The sequence below is a fragment of the Pseudorca crassidens genome, chromosome 5 (assembly GCF_039906515.1).
Source record: "Pseudorca crassidens isolate mPseCra1 chromosome 5, mPseCra1.hap1, whole genome shotgun sequence".
In the NCBI taxonomy this organism is placed as follows: domain Eukaryota; kingdom Metazoa; phylum Chordata; class Mammalia; order Artiodactyla; family Delphinidae; genus Pseudorca; species Pseudorca crassidens.
In genome coordinates this window covers 62,160,650-62,184,813 of record NC_090300.1, presented here as the reverse complement: position 1 = coordinate 62,184,813, position 24,164 = coordinate 62,160,650, and the positions used below count along the sequence as shown (strand labels likewise).

Here is a 24,164-nt window from a genome sequence, read left to right as displayed (position 1 = left end):
TGTCCACGTTATTTTTTTCTCTAGAATATATGCAGATTTTATTAAAATGTCAAAAAAGTAGTAAACACTAAAATGATCTTATTCTTTTCTAAGATGATAATTCTTCTGTGTACTTTATAGTTTAGATTTATTACAAGAGTGCACAGGAGATGTAATAGTTTAATCATGTACTGATTGCCATGAAGACACTAAAATGGCCAAACCACTAAAGAGTGGAATAAGAGTCAGAATAAGATAAGGAAACTGTATCTGAATAACATTTAACTACAATTTAACTTACATTTTTATATACTTTCAATACACTTGGAGTAGGATGAAACTCAGAACAAAATTCATCAACCAAAACAGAGAGTCGACAAATTTCATCTGTCATTGCACATGAAACCTAAAAATATTAAAAAATCAGAATTAAAATATTTAAACAAGATTACCAACTACTCAAAAAAATTAAATTGAAAAAACTTAAATATTCCTTTAAGGTAACAGATACCATTTCTAGCATTATCAAAAGTATTTCCATTCCCAGATATTATAATCACAAAGCTAATGTTACCCACCTTATTTGCAACCTCCTCTGTAACCTCCCTGATTTTTTTCTTAACATCCAGTGTTAAAAGGTTCATCTGGTTTCGGATAAAGTCCAGTCTATCAATTTGGTCTTCCCTCTCTTCTATTGAATAAACCCTATTATAGTATGAAAAGTAATTAATATTCAGGGTGTATTAAAGTCCCAAAGAAATTAAGTACAAACACTCACTTATATATTGAACCATCTGTTAGCATGATAGAAGAAAAAAAAATCTTGTATTTCAACATCTAAAAGGATTCAAATAATATTTCACTTATAAAATGTTTTACAGATGATTGGATATAAACTGTCTCTCTGCTCATGTGGTACCTGAATCCCACAAAGGATTAATAAGGATGCTAAATCTCCACCCATTTCATAGATATGAACAGTCAAAACAGAACTAACTCAATATTAAGTCTACTTAATAAACAGGGGCCAGTAAACAGCACTCTGCAAGCCCAATCCAGCCATCTGCTAGTTTCTGTTAAAGTTTTCTTGGAACACAGCCACAAGCATTCATGAACCTATTGTGTATATGGCTGCTTTTGCTCTAAAACCGCAGAACTGAGTAGTTGCCAAAGAGACAGTATAGCCTACAAAGCCTAGAATATTTACTATCTGCTAAAATTTGTCAACCCCTGGATGATATAGGAAAATAAAAGCCTGAGATCCTTTTAAGATCATCTTTCCCAAGACATCTGTTCCCAAGGCATGATTATACGAACCACCCTCAAATCACATCTTTTTTGTGCTACGTTTATTTCAATGTCCTATATTTTTATAAAAATTAAGGTCAATCCAGTGGACGAATACTTACTTTGGCTACCATAATAAAGCAACTGAGCTCACTATACAGAAACAGTGTGCATAGGGCCAGAGATCAGAATCTGGGTTCTGATCCTTGAGTTTTATATGCTGCAAATTCTCTAATGTTGTACATAATGCATTCCTGCTAAAGTGTCAAAATTAGGCAACAGACCTAGATATGAGTGGAGTTTTGTTCTCAGCAAGATCAAATACATTTAAAATCCCCAATTTTATATCTTGGATTTAATCTTAGATTCTTTATATCTTCCCATTGATTGGCTTAAGCCCACTTAAAGGTCCAATTGAGGCTTAACATCATTATGCTTATAACATCTAGTAACATCTTAATCTGTTTCAAGTACACCAAGTTTGTGAGAACTACCCTCTTCTTCGACTAGTGCTGGCACTTTCGTGTATTCATTTTCATCATTACAAGGTAATAAATGGAAAAATATACTGCAATATAGTATGACATATAGAGTAATGCTTACCAAATTCACTTTCTGGCTGGCAGGTAGTATCACCTTGTTTGTTTACCAGCTGATATAAAACCACAACTGGCATAAAGGAGTGATTTCAAGGTTTCAATGTATGAATACATGAAAGATGAGTGATAGGTTGAATGTAAAAAGAGGGTCACCTGTTTTGGACTTCGAGAAATTCTGCTGGAAGAAATGGTTCTTTCACTGCTTTAAAGACATTTAAAGCCACTGAACATTTTAAAATCACAGCTCACACACGAGAATACTGAGATCCAGGGGATGTAAATGATGTAGTTGTTCAAGGTTGTAAAAAAAAATTTATAGTTTCAAATATTCATTAAAAAACATGCAAGTAGGCATCAGCTAAACCTGCAAGGTTGATGTTAGTGTGAAAGGTATTTAATAATATAAAAATTTTAAACCTTAGTCTAAAGAATTCATATTGACACAAAAATAATTTTGCAATAAAATGAATTCATACCTTTTCTCTGCTGCTGCCACGTTTATTGAATCCATTATGTTTTTCACCGTTTCTAGTATCTGTTTAGCTCTGATAGTGTGCTGTTCAAACTTTGTTTTCACTGCTGACTGCGAGATACACTCCTGCGAGGGGCCCAAGCCATAACACATTACTGTAATTCCATCCCAACGTTTTCAGGAATTTAAACACAAAAACTTGCTGTTTGTAATGTTAACCAAAACAGACATAAGGATAGAAAATAAATGGATGACAAACACAACTTAAAATTATAAAGGTAAAAAAAAATGTCAAAAATTTAAAAGTTAAAAGGCTTTAACAGCAAGTTCATAGCTTTGTGTAATTTTACACAGTAATGTGCAATGGCTCTTTGACTATATTATTTTTTTAAATAAATAAAAAAGGGTGCTATTTTCAATGTTAAAAAAGGTTTCCTATTAGGATTACTAATTTTATTTGGATCACCTTTAATCTACTTCTAGTCCATCTATCTTGATTTTTCTCATATTTGCAATGAAAACCTCATGAAGTTCTTAAGCCATGAAATAGAATTCTACATTGAAACAAATGAACGATACGATTCACATAAAGTTAGTAAAAAGGACTTCTACAGATTAAAGCTTGAACAAATTGAAAAATACTATTTAACAGCAAACAACCTAAGTAATATTTTAAATTGTTTATAGAAAAATATCTAAAGCTATTTCTAAGATAATCCCATTATTGTCATTGGACTATATAGTGTGTGCATATAGGTCAGAATGATGCCTTATCTCATGTTTCACTTTCACTAACTGTAGCTCACAACTTACTAACAGTTGTACAAATCAATTAGTGTTTCATGACCTGTGTTTTTTACACAGAGAATACATCAGAATGCACCACATATGATGATGGATATTTCTTTTGTGAAATTTTGTTTCAGTTTCAATATATGTGCATATTACTTGTTATTTAAAACATTTACTGTGATTCATCATTTAAGTGCTAGCAAAATTATTAAATTAAAATTGGCCTTTCACTTTTACATCATAGAAAAGTCAAATTCTGTACTGACATAACATTTGAAAACAACCGCAAGTGTAGAGAAATACTATCTGGTCTTTGAACAACCAAGAACACTCATCTGGGTCACGACATCAAATGAGGGATATACTCCCCAACTCTCCAATATTTCCATGAATTCATCTTCTTGAACTTAATATAAAACCAGTACAAATTGTGGTAATTACTTCTGAAAGTAATTACTATCCTTTATCAAAATAAATAGCTTTTAAGCTTTAAAAGGTAGTCACTTAATACACTAGCACTATATTTGTTATGGTGAAATTATTAGTATATTATATATTCATTCAGTGTTCTATTTATAATCTATGCTGAGCCGTCACATCTCTAAAATGATTATTTCACTAAGACAGAAGAGACTTTTAAATTCTCTCTTTGGTATTTTTTTGAGGTATAGAAAACAAAGCAGATTCATTTCTTTAGCTATAGGGCACATGAGGGTAATTCATTTAGTTAACAGTTTATGTCTTAACTCAGAGCCCATTACTTTTTTTCAGTGCATAGTCTTACTTTTGCTCATTGTCAAGCTCATTTATACATCACTCAATTATCACTAATCCTGAAGAGATTACTAATAAGAAGTTACAGTATTCCTGTTCTGTATATGCCAAAGCAGAAGCCACCAATAACTACAAAATATTAAACATTTAAAGTGCAAACTGCTTATTTTTTTCCAAACTGCTTATTTTTTAATGACCAAAACAAAGTTATGATTTTACTTTAAATAACTATCTCATAAATTGCCAAATTAACCATCACAAAAACTATAATAAAAGAATAAAAATATTTTTAAAAGAAAAAAAAGTTAAAAGAAATTCTGTTCCTCGATGAAGCAGATCTAGATATCAGCAATGAAGACCCCAAATTTGTAGATAACAGCACAGTATTAGAGCTAGACTAGAGAAAAAGAAAAGACCTCCAAAAGTTATTAGGCAATATAGAAGTTATTCCTTGATTCAAAAATATACATTGGTGAATAAGTATAAAGAAGAAAACAGGCAATCTTTTTCTAATTAAAAAGTATCCCACACTGACGTTCCCACTGATCAGAAAAATATCAGAAGTCAACTGCAAAAGGAATACTCTATTCCAAACTAAGTATAGGGAATGCTAATTTATTTTTTTAAATATTTATTTATTTGGCTGCACCAGGTCTTAGTTGCAGCATGTGGGATCTAGTTCCCTGACCAGGGATTGACCCTGGGCCCCCTGCATTGGGCGCACTGAGTCTTAGCCACTGGACCACTGGGGAAGTCCCAGGGAATGCTAATTTAAATAAAGGTTCTTTACTGAACAGTTTCTCAGAGCCCTTTATATACTAATATACTTATGAATCTCCATGGGAGACATATATAGCATGCAGCAGTTCCCAGACTTATTTTATCAGGAACTCTAATTTTCCAAGGAGAAATTTAAAATACTACACCAGACAATTTAAATTCCATCTTGTCAGAGTATCCTGTAGGCTGTTTTAAAACTTATTAAAGATTTAGAACCAAAACAATAATCACATCTCAATTATGATCATCTTCTGATTTTCTAATAACATCTACAGAAAACAGCTGATGATTTAGTAATATGTAGTTACAAATTTGTAAATATTAATATTTATGTGTAATTAAGACATACAGGGCTTCCCTGGTGGCACAGTGGTTGAGAGTCCGCCTGCCGATGCAGGGGACAGGGGTTTGTGCCCCGGTCCGGGAGGATCCCACATGCCGCGGAGCGGCTGGGCCCGTGAGCCATGGCCGCTGAGCCTCCGCGTCCAGAACCTGTGCTCCGCAATGGGAGAGGCCACAACAGTGAGAGGCCCGCGTACCGCAAAGAACAAAAACAAAAACATAAACCAGCTTGTCAAGTCCCCTTGATAAAAGACCCTAAATACCCAATAACATGCTATTTACCACTCCCAATGTATTATTTTGAAATATCTTAAACTGACAGGAAAATTGCAAGAAAGAACACCAAGATACAATATACCTTTCAAGTAAATATACCAAATGTTAACATTCAGCTTTGTTTACCTTTCCTTCTCTCTCTCCATGCAGATCTATATAGGTAAGTCTATATAGATATTCATCTTTATACATACCTGTATATATTTCTTCCTGAACAATCTGACAGTTCATTGTAACCACCACAGCCTTACTACTAAATATATTAACATGTGTCTCCTAAGAATGGGGACATTTTCCTATACAACCACAAAACAATTACTGTATTCAGAACTTTTATCACCAGGACAATACTATTAACCTAACATACAGTCCATTTCCAAATTTCACCAGTTGTCCCAGGAATGTCCTTCACAACAAATTCACTGACACAAAACTATTAAGAATAGTTAATGGCCAAATATTTGGGCAAAAAATTTTAGATTTCTAAACTGTGTTCAGAATACACACCTGTCCAAATATAGGCTGAAAACAAGAAAACATATGAATAGAATTAACATTGATTTTCTTGATTGATTTTATTTAATTTCCAAGCCTTATTTAACTTGGTACCCTGAAAGTTCATAATATTCAGCTTCTTTTAAACCAAATGAATCTCAAGAGGTCCATGGCAAAGATCAGACTGTTTGATAAAATGATTAACTTGGTACAGTTTTTCTTTATACAAAAATCATCTTCTAAGACTACACACACAATATTGAATTCTAAAAACAGAGAAAATGTGTATAAAGGCCACATTTGTGATCACAATGCAAAAAAAATCAAGAAAAGTTAGATGATAATAATCAAAACATCTGAATTTTAGTAACTCCTCCTGTATTGAATAGGAAATGCCAAAAGCTATCATTAAAAATTAATCAACAATGAAACTGGATACTGAAACCTATAGAATACATCCAAAGCTACACTCACAGACAAATTCATGGCCCTAAATTCTTTCTTAAAGACCAAAAAGCAAAAAACAATCCCACTTATATAATGAAAGCAGAAAGAAACTTTGTGTAAAGATTAACATAGAATTTAATGAATAAAACCCCAAAAATACTATGTATCAACTGATAAATTAACCAAAGTCTTTGGAGGAAAAGCAAAGCAATCAGATCATTGGTAAATCCAATTAAGGTTTAAAATACACAGATATTTCTTGTATCCTTTATCTATCTATATATACATATAAGTATAGATATAGAAAAGGAATACAAAATATTTTTAAATGAACAATTTTATACTAAATCATAAATTCTCAGAAATGCACCAATTTATAGGAAATCATAAATTACCAAAATTAGTTTTAAAAGTAACAAATTTCAGCTTTGACAAAAGTTGAAAAGAGTTGTCAGTGCAGTTACCAAAAAAAGGTCTGGCCATCCAAACAAAATTTTTTGCCACCTGATTATTTCTTTAGGTAAATTCAAATAATTTCTAGTTGATTCTCATTTTATATCATAGTTTTAAACAAAAATTTCAAACTCTAAAGCCTAACATTCTCCACAACTTCATGTAAAAGCTCTTGCTCATAAACAGTTTTTTCCAGATATAATTTTTAGATGCTCAAATGAACTTTTACAATAAAAAAGTGAAATGCCAAGTTTCTTCTAAAAACATTAAAAAGAATAGTTCCTAAGTCTGCCTGATTATTGCAATCACTCAGGGAACTTTAAATATATAACAGATTCCTAGGTCCATCCTAGCCCTACTGGATTAGTCTCTGAGATGAGTCAGGAGTCTGCAGTTCTCTAAAGTACCTCATGTGTTTCTCATCATCAGCCGGGTTTGAAAACCAGTGCTCTACAGCACATCTTTTATTCTTCTCATTCCCACCTCGTCAAGGAGATATTCTGGGAAATCAAATGCTGTACCAGGAACCAATATGAAAGAGGTATAAATGTATAACTGAACAATATATGATTTGGTAGGAGAAATCAATGACAAACACACATGCACACAAACACACAGGAAGAAAGAAAAGCTCAATAAATAAGAAAAGACAAGGGAAACAATGATATGCTCCCCAATTATTTTCTCCATGGATGAAATGACTATAACCAGTAAGAGTGAGGAGAGCATTGAATCTCTTGTGAAACCAAAAGGGAAAGAAGATAAACAATGGTCTTTGAGTAACTGGGATATCATATATCCTATAGCTTAGTTTGACAAGACACCTACTGATATCCCAGGGGCCTCTGATATCCCAGGGGCCTGAGAATGGGTTTTCTTAAACACCTTGTCTTTATCTACTTAATGGTCTTTCTCCCTCTCACCAAATTAAAAATAGGGGATTCTGAGCAAATGGTTAATTTTAAAAATTCTGCCAAGTACATTCAACATTTATGTCCTTACTATTAAGACAGTTACTACTTATAAGGAAGAATAATTACTGATGGAAGTTTTTTTTCATTTCTGAAGTATTTGTGTTCATCTGCGGATGAGAAGGAGATATGCAATCTAATAAGCACAACTAAGAGCTAAATTAGAGTCAAGAAGATTAACAGCTAGAGAATTTTTCAGTCAATGTAGAAAGTTTTAATGTCTCTGAATAAAACACCTACACCAAAACGTAAGAGTATCTTCCCTCCCCCGTGCTGCACACACATTATCTATTCATGCACCTCAGCAGTTTAGATTCCTAAAATACAGGACCTATATCTTAATTATATTTGTATTCATTTATTCAGGACATTTGGCATAAAACATGGAGAATTAACAGGTGACAATACAGTTTAGAAATGTAATTAACTTTTGTCCAATGACATTAACTATGTTCTATCAAAAAAAAAATCTTCATTTTGCTCTATTATCCATTCCAACAGCAATTACATTTCTTTAATCTTGTGCCTGACTGTTGAATATAGAATATTTTACCCATTGACCAACAAAATATTAGAAACTAGTGTCTCATTTAAACACAAATACATTAAAGAAAAAGAATAGGAAGAAATTACAATCTTTAATTTTCCATTCGTATAGATCATCCACTTTGCAGGGACTTTCTTTCTTCCAACTTTCCTCGTTTTACTTGCTGTGTCAGAAACTACACTAAATAACACCAAAGGTTACTGACAAAGGTAAGTAGTGAAAACAGAAGATTATGCTCACTCTCCAACCAATGCTACGGTTTTACATTAGTCAGTACATTCACAAAATTCCTACCTCAAAGATTTGTTCAAAATTCTGAAACTCCTGCAATCTCGCCTGAAATCCTTCTGCAAGTGCCCCACCTGTAATATTTAGGTGAAGATTTTAAAACCTAGTATACAGCAAGATAAGATTTCTAGCATGCTATTTTTATAATCTATTTGTATTTCAAAAGGATGAAATAATGAATACATACCACCTTCTGGCATCCCCTGGGCTTTGTGCTTTCTAGCACTAAGAACTTCCTTTGCAGAAACAAAAAAGATACGATTCCGTGCTTCTAAAGGATCCACAACTTTGAGCTCCTCCACCAAGAAATGTAGGCATCTTTCCATGTGCTGTCTGCGTACCTAGAGAAAAACAGGGTATTAAAAGAATTCTAATAATTAAACAAATATAACAGTTACTGGCCTATACTAAACTCCACTTATAGTGATATTGTTACTATATGATATGGTAACAGTTGTCTTATACGTAACAACTCCAAAAATTCTAATAAATGAAGTTTGATACTTGCTGACAGGAAATCTTCCTCTTAACTTAATGATTCTTCCTTGAACATTTAATTTAAAATTCTGATGGACCATCAAATACTATACAACCATTAAGAAACATACTGTAGACAAACATTAGTGTTTAATGGCATGGGGAAAGGTTCCTAATTCTGTATTAAGGGTATATGATGTGTACATATATTTATGTAAATTAATAGGTGGCATGCAGGCAATACCCACAAAACTAGGTGGCATTTTAATTTCTTCCTTAAGCTTTTATTTTCCAAATTTTCTACAGTGAAGCTATTAATACCTTTAAAATCAGAAATTAAGTGCTACAATAAATTTGCTATAATGAAGTTATCTTTATTTGAAATCAGAACATAGATGGTATATTTTTCTTCTAAAAAACACTGGGGGGACTTCCCTGGTGGTCCACTGGGTAAGACTTCACGCTCCCTATGCACGGGGCCCAGGTTCAATCCCTGATGGGGTAACTAGATCCCACACGCATGCTGCAACTAAGAGTTAGCAGGTCACAACTAAGAAGCCTGCATGCTGCAACTAAAAGGTCCCACATGCTGGAACGAAGATCCCACAAGCTGCAAATAAGACCCAGCGCAGCCTAAATAAATAAATTAAAATAAATATTAAAAAAAAAACTACCCGGAATTAAAATTGGGGAGAATGCATTAGCTAGGGATTGGAGCTCTAACTTTAGGTTTAACAATAGCACTTGGGTACCTAAATTAGGAAGAAGGATTGGAAGTTAGTTAGGGTTTAGTACCAGCCTTTAGCATTATGGCTATGATAAGAGATCTCCATGTTAAGATTTAATAAAATTAAGCTAAATAGGAATGGAGAAGAACAATCTGTGGGTGATATTTCCTAATTCTCTGATGATTAAATGAGACCCCAATTTGAAAGAGTATGATTATAAAGCAAGAGTTAATAACAACAGGATATAAATCATCATATTAAGCAAAATTTCCATTTGGGGGGTGAGGGGAAGAATGAAAGCAAATAATCTAACATGTGAATAGTGATGGGATAGTGTAAATTTCATTTTTTAATGCATTTTCTAAGTTTTTTTTAATAATAAACACATACTACTATTAAAATCAGAAAAAGTAGTATCAAGCAAATTAAATATTATTTGTAGACCAAATACCAGATTCTCTACTCTTTTTAAAATGAAGTTTCTAAAACCACCAGCATGACTAAAATGAAAAACAAAAAATACCAAGTGTTGGCAAGGATATAAATCACGTGGAACTCTCAATCTGGTGGTGGGAATATAAACTGGTATGAGCACTTCAGAAAACACTTGGGCTGTATTTATTAAAACAGCATATTCTTGGGAATTCCCTGGTAGTTCAGTGGTTAGGACTCTTTTGTTTTCACTGCCAAGGGGGCGAGTTCAATCCCTGGTCAGGGAACTAAGATCCTGGTAAGCCATGTGGTGAGGCCAAAAAACAAACAATAAACCCCCAGCATATTCTTAATCTGTAATCCAGCAATTCTACTCCTAGATTATATCCATGGATTACTGATACCTGTGTTATTGACATTTTGAGTCCGATAAATCTTTGGTTTGGGGGCAGGAGCTGTTCTGTGTTATAGGATGCTTAACAGCATCACTAGCCTCTACCGACTAGATGCCAGTAGCACACACCCTTAATTGTGGCAACCAAAATATTCCCTGGGGGACAAAATCACACAGTCACTTACACTGAGAACCATTGGTATATACTCAGCAGAAATATACACCAATGTGCACCAAAGAGACATATACAACAATATGCACAGGGACCTCTCTGGTGGCCCAGTGGTTAAGAATCCGTCTTGCAACACAGGGGATGCTGGTTCAATCCCTGGTCGGGGAACTAGGATCCCACATGCCACAGGGCAACTAAGCCCACGTGCCACAACTACAGACCTCACACGCCACAACTAGAGAGAAGCCGACGCACCGCAACAAGACCCGACACAGGCAAAAAATAAATTAAAAAAAAAGAATATGCACAGCAGCATTATTCATGATAGCTAAAAACAGGAAATTTATCCAAATGCCCATAACTATCAGAATGAACAGATCAACTGTTATTCATAGGATGAAATACCACACAGCAATGCACTTCAGCTATGCACAACAGTATGCATACATACCACAAATGTAATGTTGAGCAAAAAACCTGACATAGAAGTAGATACTATGTGATTCCATTACATAAAGTTGAACAACCAGAAAAACAGGGGGTACTGGGGTGCTGGAATGTTCTGCTTCTTGATCTGGATCCTTCTTGATCTGGATCCTTACACAGGTGTCAAATTTGTAAATTCACTGAGCTGGACACTTATGATTTGTACACTTTTCTGTCATGTTATACTTAAATAGAGAATTAAAAAAAACAGGGGACTTCCCTAGTGGCACAGTGGTTAAGACTTTGCCCTCCCAATGCAGGGGGCCCGGGTTCGATCCCTGGTCAGGAAACTAGATTGGCAAGCTGCAACTAAGGAGCCTGCCTGCCTGCGACTAAGACCCAGCACAACCAAATAAATAAATAAATATTAAAACAACAACAAAGAAACAGAAGGACATTTCAAGATCTAAAATGATTAGATAGTACTTTTATAACATAACTTTCCTTCAAAGTAGCTTAATACTCTGTCTCTATCACATATCCACTTCAGGTTTTCTGTAACTATATTCTTCTCAATAGCTGCTTATGATGTTCTATTCTATGAGATGTATTGTTTCTTCAGATAGCAATGTACATGACTGTACTTCAAAACTTACAGAAAAAAATAACTTACATCTTCCATATATTCTGGCTCTGATGCAGAGGCATCCCAACGATTATTCAGAATAAAAATATTAGGCTTGGAAAGTCGCTCATTTACCTTGTGAAAAAACTGTTTTTCCTGAAAAACATGAAATATCCAACAGTATGTTTATTTTTTAAAGCTACTTTATTTTTACCTTTATACTTGAAACTTTATTTGAATCTCAAAGTTTGAACCATTTAACAACGGTGATAACACCCACTGATAAAGGATCCCAAAGCACTCTGAGCATTAAACTTTCAAAGATGACAAAACTGGGCTTCCCTGGTGGTGCAGTGGTCAGAAGTCCGCCTGCCGATGCAGGGGACGCGGGTTCGTGCCCCGGTCCGGGAGGGTACCACATGCCGCGGAGCGGCTGGGCGCCGTGAGCCATGGCCGCTGAGTCTGCGCGTCTGGAGCCTGTGCTCCACGACGGGAGGGGCTGCAGCGGTGAGAGGACCGCGTACCACAAAAAAAAAAAAAAAAAAGATGACAAAACTAAGATATAAGAAAGCAAAAGTTAAGATTTTCCTACTCCTCCCATCAGTTTTTTTTTTGAAATTCAATTTAACCAATATTTATCTGTTTCTACTATATGCATGACACAAAAGATACTGCTAGATATGACAGTCCATATTTTTAAAAAGCTACCTCCCATCTTTTTGAAGATTTAGACTAAGTAAATAATAATGTAAGACACATGTACAACACATCATAATAAACAATAAAGGTATATGCCATAAATAGTATAAATATCCAATTGAAATTAGGAAATGCTCCATAAAGAAGGAAGTGGTGATAAAGATGGGCTTGAAAAGTACTGACAACAGGGCTTTTTGAAGGATGAAAAATTGGGAGGGGGAAGAACTGTGCACAAAGAATAACATAAACAAAGGTACCAAAGTCAGGATGTGTATCAAAGTTTGTTTATCCAACACCTAAATAATGCAGTTACTCTAAAACAGGTTTTAAACATTTCCCTATTTTTTATACCATCAGGTTGTAAACAACTGTCAGTGTTGTCACAGCAACACGGTTTATGTGATATAGATCGGGCCATATAAACACTAATAACACGGTGACAAAACAGGTCTTGCTGGTAACACCTAGGTTTTAATGGTGTTTGGCCATTTATATGCTTTTGATGAATAACATTTTTTTAAGATTATACAATAGTTTTGGATATTAGATATTGAAACTCTGGAAAGTTTATTTGAAATAAGTCTGGCTCTAGACATTCTGGATAAATAATCTTCTATGTTTGACAGCAGCTTATAGTGTACACAGGTAAGCTGAAACCTACAGTGCACACAGATAAAGCTGGAAAAGGCTGACAAAACTCAAAGTATGAAAAGCCTTGCCTGCCAGATAGGGAGATGAGGTGGGAGTGTTATACTTTATTCAAAAGACTTAAGCCAACAGCCTAACAATTCTGATGCCTATTCCTTCAGAAACTTGTAAATAACCACAGTGAATGTCAACAACACACATGTATCACACCGTGAACTCAAATATTCACTAGAAGCTAGAGCCATCAAACCAGAATCAGCCCTTCCAATCCCACAGAAACACAAACCCCTTCGTTCACCTCTGATATTAAAGCTTCTTTCTAATCCATGACTTGGATTTCCTTCACTTTTCAGAATTAAAACAGACATCATTTCATTTCCTATCATTTAAACAAAATAATGATTAGACCCTACCGTATTCATTAGAGTTGATTCAGAGTTTGCAACCAAAACGAAGACATCAGCATCTAAGCAAAACTTATCAATCCAGCTATCCAGCTCTGTAGTGACATCTGTACCTGGACTAATGGGAATAAAATACGAATTGTGTTATATATTCTTTAAAAAGAAAATTTAGATTACAGAGAGATAATTTTTTTAAACTTTTAAGAATTAGTTGAAGTCTAAAGGATAGGATTTCTACCAGTTATCAGTCTGAAGCCTAGGAGATTTAAATTACTTTCTCAGCTATAAGACAGCAGTTGTGGAAAGCTGAGAATCTGTGCTTTATATACTTCTATTCTGCTGACAACCCCCAGAGCCTGTCCAATCAACAACTTAACAAATGCTAAAAAAGTTTATTTACTAAAGAGAGAAAACTTCGTGATTTTTGACAAAGCAAGTAACATGTTCACTATTTTAATCTTTTAAATCTTTATGCTTTGGAAGATTGAAAATAAGCAATGGAAAAAAAGAAAATAAAACCTAGGCTAATATACAACCTATACTATAAAAAGTAGAGACCAACTGTCTATACATTGACTTGATATGTCCTGTGACAAATTGGCAAGTTAACAGGTTGGGGTCATGGATACAGTCTGGCCATGAAATAAAGAAAAATTAATTAGTTAATATTATATTTAAACCAAATATTTTAATTTTCCAAGCACCTTCTCTCATCTGAGCTATTTCTGTTGATTACTTGAAACTCACTTTCAATCAAAAGGGAAGACACTCAACCAAAAAAATAAAGATTTCCATAGAACACTGAAATTTTAACTGAAGAAAACAAAGAACACACCACAATTTTAAAAAATCATTTAACTACTTTTTTTGGTTAAGGACTCTGCTAAAGAGATATGCATTACCATTTTATTAAGCACCAGTGTAGTAGGATGATTTTTGAAAAAACATATTAAATGCAGGTTAATCAGAAGAGCCTGAATAAATTACAAAAGCATGCGATTAATTCTTGAATAATGAAAAGCTGTATGAACTGTCCAGCGGTTATTTTGGGAAACTAAGTCTCAAGAATAATTACTGATTAAAAATAATACCTATTTAGAGTTATCTATCTAGGTATCTAGAATGAGACAATCTCTAAGGCCCAACCAATTATCCAAACTACAAAGTCAGTCTAGAGAAAAAGTGACAATTCTTGAAATTTCCTGTAATAGAATTAAACTGATAAATTGGCACTTTTATGAAACCATTAAAAAACAAAAAAATAATAACTTATCTATTCCATTACAATCTAGCAAATGAGAACAAAGCAGCAATTGAACATTTTTTTTTAAGCAACTGAACATTTAAAAATTTTACGTACTACATGCTAGAAGCAAGCAGCATTTCTAAAAAAAAAAAAAATACAAATACATACGTAGAAAACAATTCATATGTAATTTTACCTATCCACTAAAACCAGGTCATCTCTCAAGAGGGCACATTTTGCCTTTGGCCAAAACACATGTACAAGACAGCCAGCTTTCAAATCTTTGTCCATATGAAGGGCATGGGCCAGCTGATTAACTGTCTAAAGTGGGAAGGAAAGAAAAAATAAAACTCTACTTGTAACAAAATTCAATAAAAATTTAAAATATTATGATTTGGTACATTTATTTCTGCAAAACATGTAGAAAAAGCAGAACTTTAAATCTTTTGAAGTAAAACCATCTGAGCAATCTTGAGAAACCTGAGGTTTAAAATTACCAAGTAGGAAAAAAAATAAGGCCTTGAAACCGTTTACTCATACCATTCAACAACGATAATCTGGGCTGGAAACATTCTAAATGTCCAACAAATGGAACTCTGGCAATGAATCCCATGCAACCCCTGAAATTGATATTGTATGTATGAAAAGAAATTCACAATATGTTAAGAGAAAAAAAGCAAATCAGAAAATAGCATATATGGGACTTCCCTGGTGGTGCAGTGGTTAAGAATCCACCTGCCAATGCAGGGTACATGGGTTCGATCCCTGGTCCGGGAAGATCCCACATGCTGCGGAGCAACTAAGCCCGTGCACCACAACTACTGAGTCTGCGCTCTAGAGCCCACGAGCCACAACTACTGAGCCTGCATGCCACAACTATTGGCCCGCCTGTGCACCTAGAGCCTGTGCTCCACAACAAGAGAAGCCATCGCAATGAGAAGCCCGCACACTGCAACGAAGAGTAGCCCCTGCTCATTGCAACTAAAGAAAGGCCACGTGTAGCAATGAAGACCCAGTGCAGCCAAATAAATAATAAAATTATTTAAAAAAAGAAAGAAAATAGCATATATGATATAAAACCATTTTGTTTTAAAAATACAGAGAAACACCAATGTAACTCTATAGCAAAGAATTTCCACTGAATTTAGAAGTTTAAGAGTTTTGGAGTTTCTTTTCTTTTGCCTAATTGTATTTTCTGACTCTTCTAAAATGAGTTTATTGCTTAGTAATAAGGGGGAAAAATAAAGGAACGTCACTAGGCAGTTATTTATTCACACAAGCCTGCTTTATATCAATGACTACGCCTTCTCTTTCCATTTAAATTTCCTAAAATATTTCTATTTCTCAAGATGACTTCTGACACACATTAGTTCATTACCCTTCTTGTATGTGTTAAACATACAATTAAGTACAAAGGGCTTAAGACAAAATTAATAATCAAGGAAAGGGCATCAGTACACATACCTCGATGGTTCTTTTGTGATTTGTATGAAATTTTAAAGGGAAACATCTATTTTCAAATGGGCACAATAGTCCTGATCAGGCTTGAAGTGAATCTCCACAGTGACAATGTTAGGTAGGGGTTTTTCTGCTTGCTTTCATAAACTTTTTGATAGAATTATAAACTTGTATTAAAATCCTGATACCTGGGCTTCCCTGGTGGCGCAGTGGTTAGGAATCCACCTGCCAATGCAGGGGATGCGGGTTCGAGCGCTGGTCCGGGAGGATCCCACATGCCACGGAGCAGCTGGGCCTGTGTGCCACAACTACTGAACCTGTGCTCTAGAGTCTGCATGCCACAACTACTGAAGCCCGCGAGCCACAACTACTGAAGCCTGTGTGCCTAGAGGTTGTGCTCCACAACGAGAAGCTACCGCAATGAGAAACCAGCGCGCTGCAACGAAGAGTAACCCCCACTCGCCGCAAGTAGAGGAAGCCCGTGCGTAGCAACGAAGACCCAATGCAGTCAAAAATAAATTAGTTTAATTAAAAAAAAAAATCCTGATACCTTACCTATAAAATTAAAATAATAAAAGCACCCATCTGACAGAGTTGTGGTGAGATTTGAGTTATTACAAGTATTTAGAATAGTGTCTGCTACTTATCTTGATTACAAAATAAGCAATTCCTTCATTTGTATGGCTTAAAAGCTTGAAAAATATTTTCATAAATATCATCTTATTTATTGTTTGTAAGTAATCTGAAGGGTATTAGACAGATTGAGTTACTTTCTCTGATCAAACAGCAAACTCACAGGAGGAGGACTAGACCTATGAATTCACCTACAGTTTAGCCAAAACTAAAATAGCATGGATCTTCACACACTGAACTTTTGCATTTGTGGGAGAGATCTTACGACTTAAGAGAAAGTGAGTATAGTGAGAAGCAGTGCCTTTTACCAACTGCTTTCATTGCAGAGTAAATATCTTGCATCCTAATTGCTTTTTATTTTTGTTTGGCTGAAAAAAAATCTAGTGCCACTGAATTCCTTAAGAAATTTATGAAAGGCAGGGAACTACCACTGGCCTTTATCTGATAAAGCTATAACATTTACTAATGAATATGCTTACCAAATATTCCAAAGGCAAAAACAGTTTCTAAAGGCACAGATGTGTCAAAAACAGATTCCAGAGCTCAATTTTTTTAAACAAAGTTTTCTTTAGAAAGACAAGATTTGAGATTAAACAGCAACAACACACTTCAATAATGTTCTTTTCACCAGGAACACTATTTTAAAAATTTTATAAACTTTTAATTCTAATTTACTTTCATTTAGTTGAGGACAGGTTTTATTCTTCCAGTAACTTAGCTATGAATCAAAAGAATTTCAGAAAATTCAAAATATTAGTGATGGTTTTAAAAGCTATGAATAGAAATACTAATGGTTCTTCCATTAGTATTTCTTGTAAAAAATTTTTACAAGTATCTTAAAAGTATCTTCTTGTAAAAATTTTTTTAAAAGAACAAGTTAAGGACATTATGTCAGGTACATTATGTTGCTAAAGATCAAACAGTATACCTTCACATTCTTTTTTTCATCTGATCCTTCTGTCATGAGATAGGCTTTATCTCCATCCGTTCCTTCAACACTCAGGAAGCAATTGGTTGTATGGCCAATTCCACTAGGGAGGACTTTATCCCACAACATGGCATTGATAACAGAGCTCTTCCCACTGCTTGTCCTGAAGAATGAATACACAAAATCATGACAAAACATAATGGTAAAAACTTTGTTCTTTCACTGGGTCAAAGGCCAACTTTTTTAGAATGCAAATTTTGTAAAAAAAATTTCATCAGATTACAATCTGAAATCACAGCCCACTCTTCCCATCACAAGATGTGGTCTAACATCTCATCTTAAATCTGGGCTGGACCTTTTTCACACGCAAAGCTCATTCCTCTTTCTTCTTCTCAAGCAGGACAACTGAGTCATCACTTCTCCAGGAGGCCTCTTCCCTCCCACTCCTATACCACCCTAACCTGGGGTAGGCCTCTTTCATAGACCTACTTCACACTAGACTCTGTTTAAGGCCCTGAGAATATGGTCAAGTGGAAGAAGCAGGTAACAACATAAAACAAAAAACAAACAAAAACAGAACTTTGAGAAAAGTTTTCAAGGACATAAACAGGGTGCTTTAGCAGAGAATAACTGAGAAGGAATACCTTAGAGTGGTCCGGAAAGGTTTCTGCTGTAGTAACATTTAGGATGAGATTTGAAGAGTGAGAAGGAGTCAGACATACAACAAGGCAAAGAGAATTCTAGGCATAGGAAATTGCAAGTGCTAAAGCCCTAAGATGGGAAATAGCTTAGAAGGCCTATGAGGTTAGTGAGTAAATAAATGCTTCTATTGGTGAACAGCACATGATATCTGAACAATCAAGTGGGGGCCTCGTCATTTCTCTTTGCATCTCTAGTACCTAACAGAGTGACTGGTACATAGGTAGTTAACAAATGGTCCTTAAATTAACGTATGAGCTGTGGCAGAAATCATTCTACCACTCCAGAAGTTTCATTAAGGAATGGCATTTCTTATTCTCCCTCTGGGAATCATGGAGCTGAAAATCCTTTTGGAAGGCACACCTGATAATCAATAGAAACTTAAAAAGAGTAAGTCACAAATTATACTTATCTGTTTTTCTATTCTTACAGCTGGCTAAGAAGCCAATTCTTAGAGATAAGCATTCCTAAAAAGCAAAAATATAGCTTCATAAAGCTATATTTTATACCAGGAGCTAAAATGAACAAGTTCTTTTACATGCTAATAGCTTTAACATTTAATACAGGCAGAAACTGTTGTGAAGAGAAGAGGGAAGAATATCACTTGCTGCAACATCAGAAACAGAGCTGCGGATATGATCAAGAAAAGCTAATATCTGGAAACTACCCTTGAGAAGAAATAATAAAGGATTACCTGCCAAAAAATGCCACTTTCATATGTCTCCGAGACAGCACCTCACCAATGATGGAAAGCTTATTTTTATACCTCTGTATTTCTATCAGATCATCCTCAGTAGCTACTCGGTCAAGTTCTGGATTCTTGTATGTTGCTGTAAAATTGAAACAGTATTAGAGAAAGTAATATAGATGAATATTAAGTTAATTATAAAACAGAATACTTAAGATATACATATATTTGGGTTTTGTTCTATATTAACATGATATTTGAAAATAAAAATAACATGGTATCTGAATATTTGGTAAAAGGTGAATGCCTTGTTGTAATGGGTCATAAGAATACTGCCCAAAAGAATTTCAAAATTATTAAAAATTACAGGGGTCCAGTCAAAAGGGTATTTATTATTCATCTAGGTCTCAAAGATACAAAATACCCACCTAAGACAAAAAAGCATTTCTGAACAGCAAAACTAGAACCTAATATCCACCTATTATTATTCCATCCTGATAGGAGCTTCAAATCTTGAACTGAGAAGAGGGATTCACATGCTAAGAGTGAGGTTTGAATGGGCAGTCCCCCCAAAATAAAGATATGGTTCAAGGAGGTCTTCAAGCTAGGTAAGACCTTGCTGTCTTACCACTTCTTGTCTGCTTCCCACAGGGGTGGAGCAAGACAGCTCCTTGAACATGAATGAAAAGAGAATTGCAGACTGTAACCCACTCCTGTCAGGTTTGGGAGTAACTGCCTACACCAGCCCCAATCTCTCTTCCTCCAGAGATGGGGGTAGCTGGGAAAGCAACGATTTGAAAAGTAGGAAAGTATCTCAGTTTTGTTTATATTTCAGGAATATACATTTTACATTTTTTTTCACCTCATTTTGAAGGTGAAAACATGAAGATTCATTTGGCTATCTGAATGGTCCTAATTAGAGACAAATACTGACACAACTTACTGAGTGACCATCTAATTAAACTTAAGCTTCACATCTCACCATACTTTTCAAGTACATTGATAAAATATGTGCAATTTGGTGAATACCGGCAAGACTGGCTTAAATACCATTACATTCGTCTTTGTTTTTCATTTCATTCTTGCTCTTCTACGTGCTTCCTGATTTACTCGCTTTGCCTCTTTTTTGCAACAATTTTTTCTGAGGTTTTAGAACCAGTAATGTAAGCAGATAGGTTAGGGGGTCCCTGGAGAAAGAGAACCAGAAATGGCTTTCTTGACTTAAGAGAATCCATCCTGGCCTAAGCCATTTTGTGATCTAAGCCTGGCCACAATGCTCGTCCTTGAACAGGTCTCAGTAATTGATGATCTTTAGGGAACAAAGGAATGCAGCAAAAGAGAAAGGGTAGTCAAACAATAGTGAGTGATAAAGCAGAGTCCTAGTTCCTCCTCAAGAGACATACATATGTGTGTGTGTGTGTGTGTGTGTATGTGTGTTATCTATCTATCTATCTATCTATCTATCTATCTATCTATCTATCTATCTATCTATCTTTGCGTTCTGCAGGAACTAAAGTCCCCACCCAGGTGGAGAACTGAATGATGATGTTGACCCTCCTGACTTCAGTCAACCAAGACCTGGACTCTGTTGATCTTTGCTCCAATTCTATGCTGAATTCTCCTCTGCTCAAGCCCCTTCATAAATACACATGTACCCTTAGCTTAAAACTTCCCCAATTTTGCTGTTTGGGGACACACTGCTTTAGGAAAGATCCCCAGTGTTCTCCTTACCTGCTGCAAGTAATAAATCCTTCCTTCTCCCGATCTGTGGTTTGGTTGTGTCTACTGGCTCGATACCCACCAATAACAGTAACATTGAATTCAGATTCTAAAGCTGAATTCACTAGCTCCTAGAGTAATAGCTCCTAGCATCTGTTACATGCTCAATACACAGAAGATGTTACATTTAACTTCATTTTCACTTCCCATCAACTTTTGTAGAATAACATATTATTCAAAAGTCACCATGCCAGCTCAAATTCTTTCCAAATTGAAAACTAAAATTCTGAACCAGTATTTTTTTCCTCATTCAACAGCAAAACTTGTGTCAGATCTGGTAATACGGACAAAATAAGGCAGGATCCCTACTCTCAAGAAACTCAAAATCTGGTGAAAGAGAATTAGGAAGGACAAGGAAAAAAGTTTGATTCTACCAACCTACCAAATGTTTTCCCACTGTCACAGGAGTTTACAGAATCCCTCCCTTTTCACTGTATGCTTGAAGGTCAACAATTAACTCTAAAGTAGTATTTCCCAGTATGACATTCTCACCACCTTTGTTTGAACAGTTACACTCTGTTTAAGAAAACTCCTTTTGCCCTTTCCCCACTGCATCCCAGCCTCATTTGAGAAGATAAGAAAGGTCTCAGATCTTGGCTTAACTGCTGAGTTGATGGGGGTGGTAAGTATAATGGCTAAATGTGGGCTGCCTGACTTTCAGTCTGGGCATTTACTAGCTGCGTGGTCTTTGGTAAGCTGCTTACCTTTTCTGTGCCTTAGTTCCTTCATTTTTTTTTTTTTTTTTTTTGCGGTATGCGGGCCTCTCACTGTTGTGGCCTCTCCCTTTGCAGAGCACAGGCTCCGGACACGCAGGCTCAGCAGCCATGGCTCACGGGCCTAGCCGCTCCGCGGCATGTGGGATCTTCCCAGACCGGGGCACGAACCCGTGTCCCCTGCATTGGCAGGTGGACTCTCAACCACTGCGCCACCAGGGAAACCCGCCTTCATTTTTAAAATGAGTGTGATTAAAATCTGCCTCAGTGTTGATTTGAGGATTAAATGAGTTATTAATAAAATAAAGTGCTTAGAATAGGACCTCACATATGCACTTCGTTCTTAGTTGCTATTAATATAATTCAATCTTCCTCTTTTGGAGGGCAGAAGTGGGTTTTATTTGTTATGGTATCTCTCATAGAGCACAATCCCCTGTATGTGTTCAGTAACCAAGGTTGAAAGAATAAAGCACCTTTATATATTTTCAAAAGTAATTATTTAAAAAACTTAGAGGAGCTAACCTTCAACAAAATGTGATCCTTCAGTAACAAACTCCAGTAACTGGTCAAAGATTGCTGTAATTGTCTTCTTAGCCAGCACAAAGTGCTTCAGTGGAGAAGCAGTTTCTGCCATTATGCTGAAAATAAAAAGTTAGAAAAGTACAAATTAAACTGGATGATAAAGACATGTGAGTTAACAACACTTCCAGCAACATTAACTCCCCAATGAAACAAACTTCCAAACTTACAAACTTCCAAACTTTTAGATTTATTTCTGGGGGAAAGAAGTGTTTTATTTATATATTCACTTTTTGGCTGCCTCGGTGCGGCGTGGGGGGTTCCAGAGTGCGTGTGCTCTGTAGTTGGGGCATGCAGGCTCTCTAGTTGTGGAGCGTGGGCTTAGTTACCCCGTGGCATGTGGGATCTTAGTTCCCCAACCAGGGATAGATTGAACCTACGTCCCCCGGTATTGCAGGACGGATTCCTAACCACTGGATCACCAGGGAAGTCCCTGGGGGAGAAGTGTTTTAGTCAGACAATTAAAGACTACTTTTGGGTGATATTCCACTAAAATAAGTGAATTCAATTGGCCAAAATCTTGATTGCAATTTCTACTTTAGTTCCCTTTGCTGATGATGAAACTGGCCAAATTCTGATTGCATGTGACTCTTAACTACATCAGGGAACACGGCAGCGAGTGACATGAAGCCAAGTTCACGAACAGTAACTAAGTTATTACGTTTTTCAACCTGGACCTCTAGGTGAGTGGAGGTGGATATGCAGAATGAGGAAATAAAATTCCAATATCATAATGCAATACTAACGTTTAGAAAGAAGTAGTTCTCGTCATAACAAATAAGGAGGCAAGCCTTAAAGCGAGTATTAACGTTTCCAGCCAAAGTACCAAGAACTTCAAGGAGTGTAAGTTAAGAAAAATAAGTTTTGGTGGCAGCTTCTCCTGAAAAGACACCAAACAAAAATGATCACACACCAGTCTAATCCTGGTATGCATGTGTGTCAAATGGAGCAAAGCGGCCATAAAGAAGGCTGAGCCTTCCAAAGCGTCAGGAAATGACTGACCAAAGGGGACAAGCGAGAAAACACGGTGGGGGTAACAACTCGGTTCAGCTGGTGGTGAACGCCGACCTTGAAGAAAGGCCTTCCCAGTCCTCCACACCAGGCGCTGGAGCCCCGCCCGCAGGGCTTGGGGCCAGACCCCACCCCTGGCCCGCTTGCGCCGGCCCCGGCTCACGGTATCCCCGGCTCCGGGCTCGCGGGCTCCGCGGGCCTAACCCGGTCGCCAGCCCTACTCGCAACCGCAGCAGCTCCCTCCTTTTCCGCAGGACCGCGGCGGCGCCTCGTCACAGAGCACCCCACGCACGACTCCTCGCCCCCTGCCCCCGGCAGGACGAAGGTCACCCGAGCAAAGTGAACCGGCCCGCAGCCGAGGCTGCGGGCACTCACCCCGTCCCGGCTCCGACCTGTCACCCAGCAACCGCACCTCAGCCACAGCCCCCTGGCCGCCTCATTCTTCCAAGAGAGGCTGGGAGACTCGGAGGCGGTGGGAGGAGAAGCAAGAGGGCGGTCACTTCCGGTCTCTTGCCCTTCCCGATTTGGTTTGGCTCCGTAACCGGAAGTGACCTACTCCGAGCGCCATTTTTCTTAAGGGCAGAAGGCAAGGAATTGTTGTGAACAGGCAATGCATCCAGAAGAATGCTTTTCCTTTCACCCCCAACTTGTGCATCGCCTCCCTCTCCCTTCAAAGTTTCCAAAACTCTGCCCAGCCTAGGCGTAGCTAGCTGTCAGTAGCTCGTTTAGTGAGGGAGAGCTAAAAGGAGGAGGGGTGAGATGGGGTGGAGTTAGGGTGTCAGAAAAGGATTCCTGCTTACTCCGCCAGCAGCAATAAAGGAAAACCTTTTGATCTCTCCACTACCCTCTGTTCTTGTGTGATTCACTTCCTGAGCTTGGAGTATAGCGGTGTGTGAGGCCACTTCATTTTTCTGAGCCTCATC

At 36.6% G+C, this 24,164-nt stretch overlaps 1 protein-coding gene across 3 annotated transcripts in view; it reads right to left on the bottom strand.

Annotated features, from left to right (window-relative positions):
* MFN1 (mitofusin 1) overlaps positions 1 to 23,740 on the bottom strand; it is a 34,214-nt gene extending 10,474 nt beyond the window's left edge. Inside the window, exons 1-13 of one of the 3 annotated variants that reach the window (XM_067738107.1) lie at positions 23,617 to 23,736; positions 22,977 to 23,110; positions 22,174 to 22,289; positions 19,166 to 19,301; positions 17,773 to 17,935; positions 14,950 to 15,074; positions 13,517 to 13,625; positions 11,805 to 11,912; positions 8,690 to 8,843; positions 8,509 to 8,576; positions 2,342 to 2,463; positions 558 to 684; positions 281 to 385 (exon numbers count right to left, since the gene is read on the bottom strand). In XM_067738107.1, coding sequence (XP_067594208.1) covers positions 281 to 385; positions 558 to 684; positions 2,342 to 2,463; positions 8,509 to 8,576; positions 8,690 to 8,843; positions 11,805 to 11,912; positions 13,517 to 13,625; positions 14,950 to 15,074; positions 17,773 to 17,935; positions 19,166 to 19,301; positions 22,174 to 22,285 — 1,329 coding nt within the window. In that variant the 5' untranslated portion in view covers positions 22,286 to 22,289; positions 22,977 to 23,110; positions 23,617 to 23,736. Of the gene's footprint in view, positions 1 to 280; positions 386 to 557; positions 685 to 2,341; positions 2,464 to 8,508; positions 8,577 to 8,689; positions 8,844 to 11,804; positions 11,913 to 13,516; positions 13,626 to 14,949; positions 15,075 to 17,772; positions 17,936 to 19,165; positions 19,302 to 22,173; positions 22,290 to 22,976; positions 23,111 to 23,616 lie in introns of all 3 variants that reach the window. The other 2 variants (XM_067738108.1, XM_067738106.1) reach the window with 2 other exon arrangements.
* Positions 23,741 to 24,164: the final 424 nt, after the last annotated feature.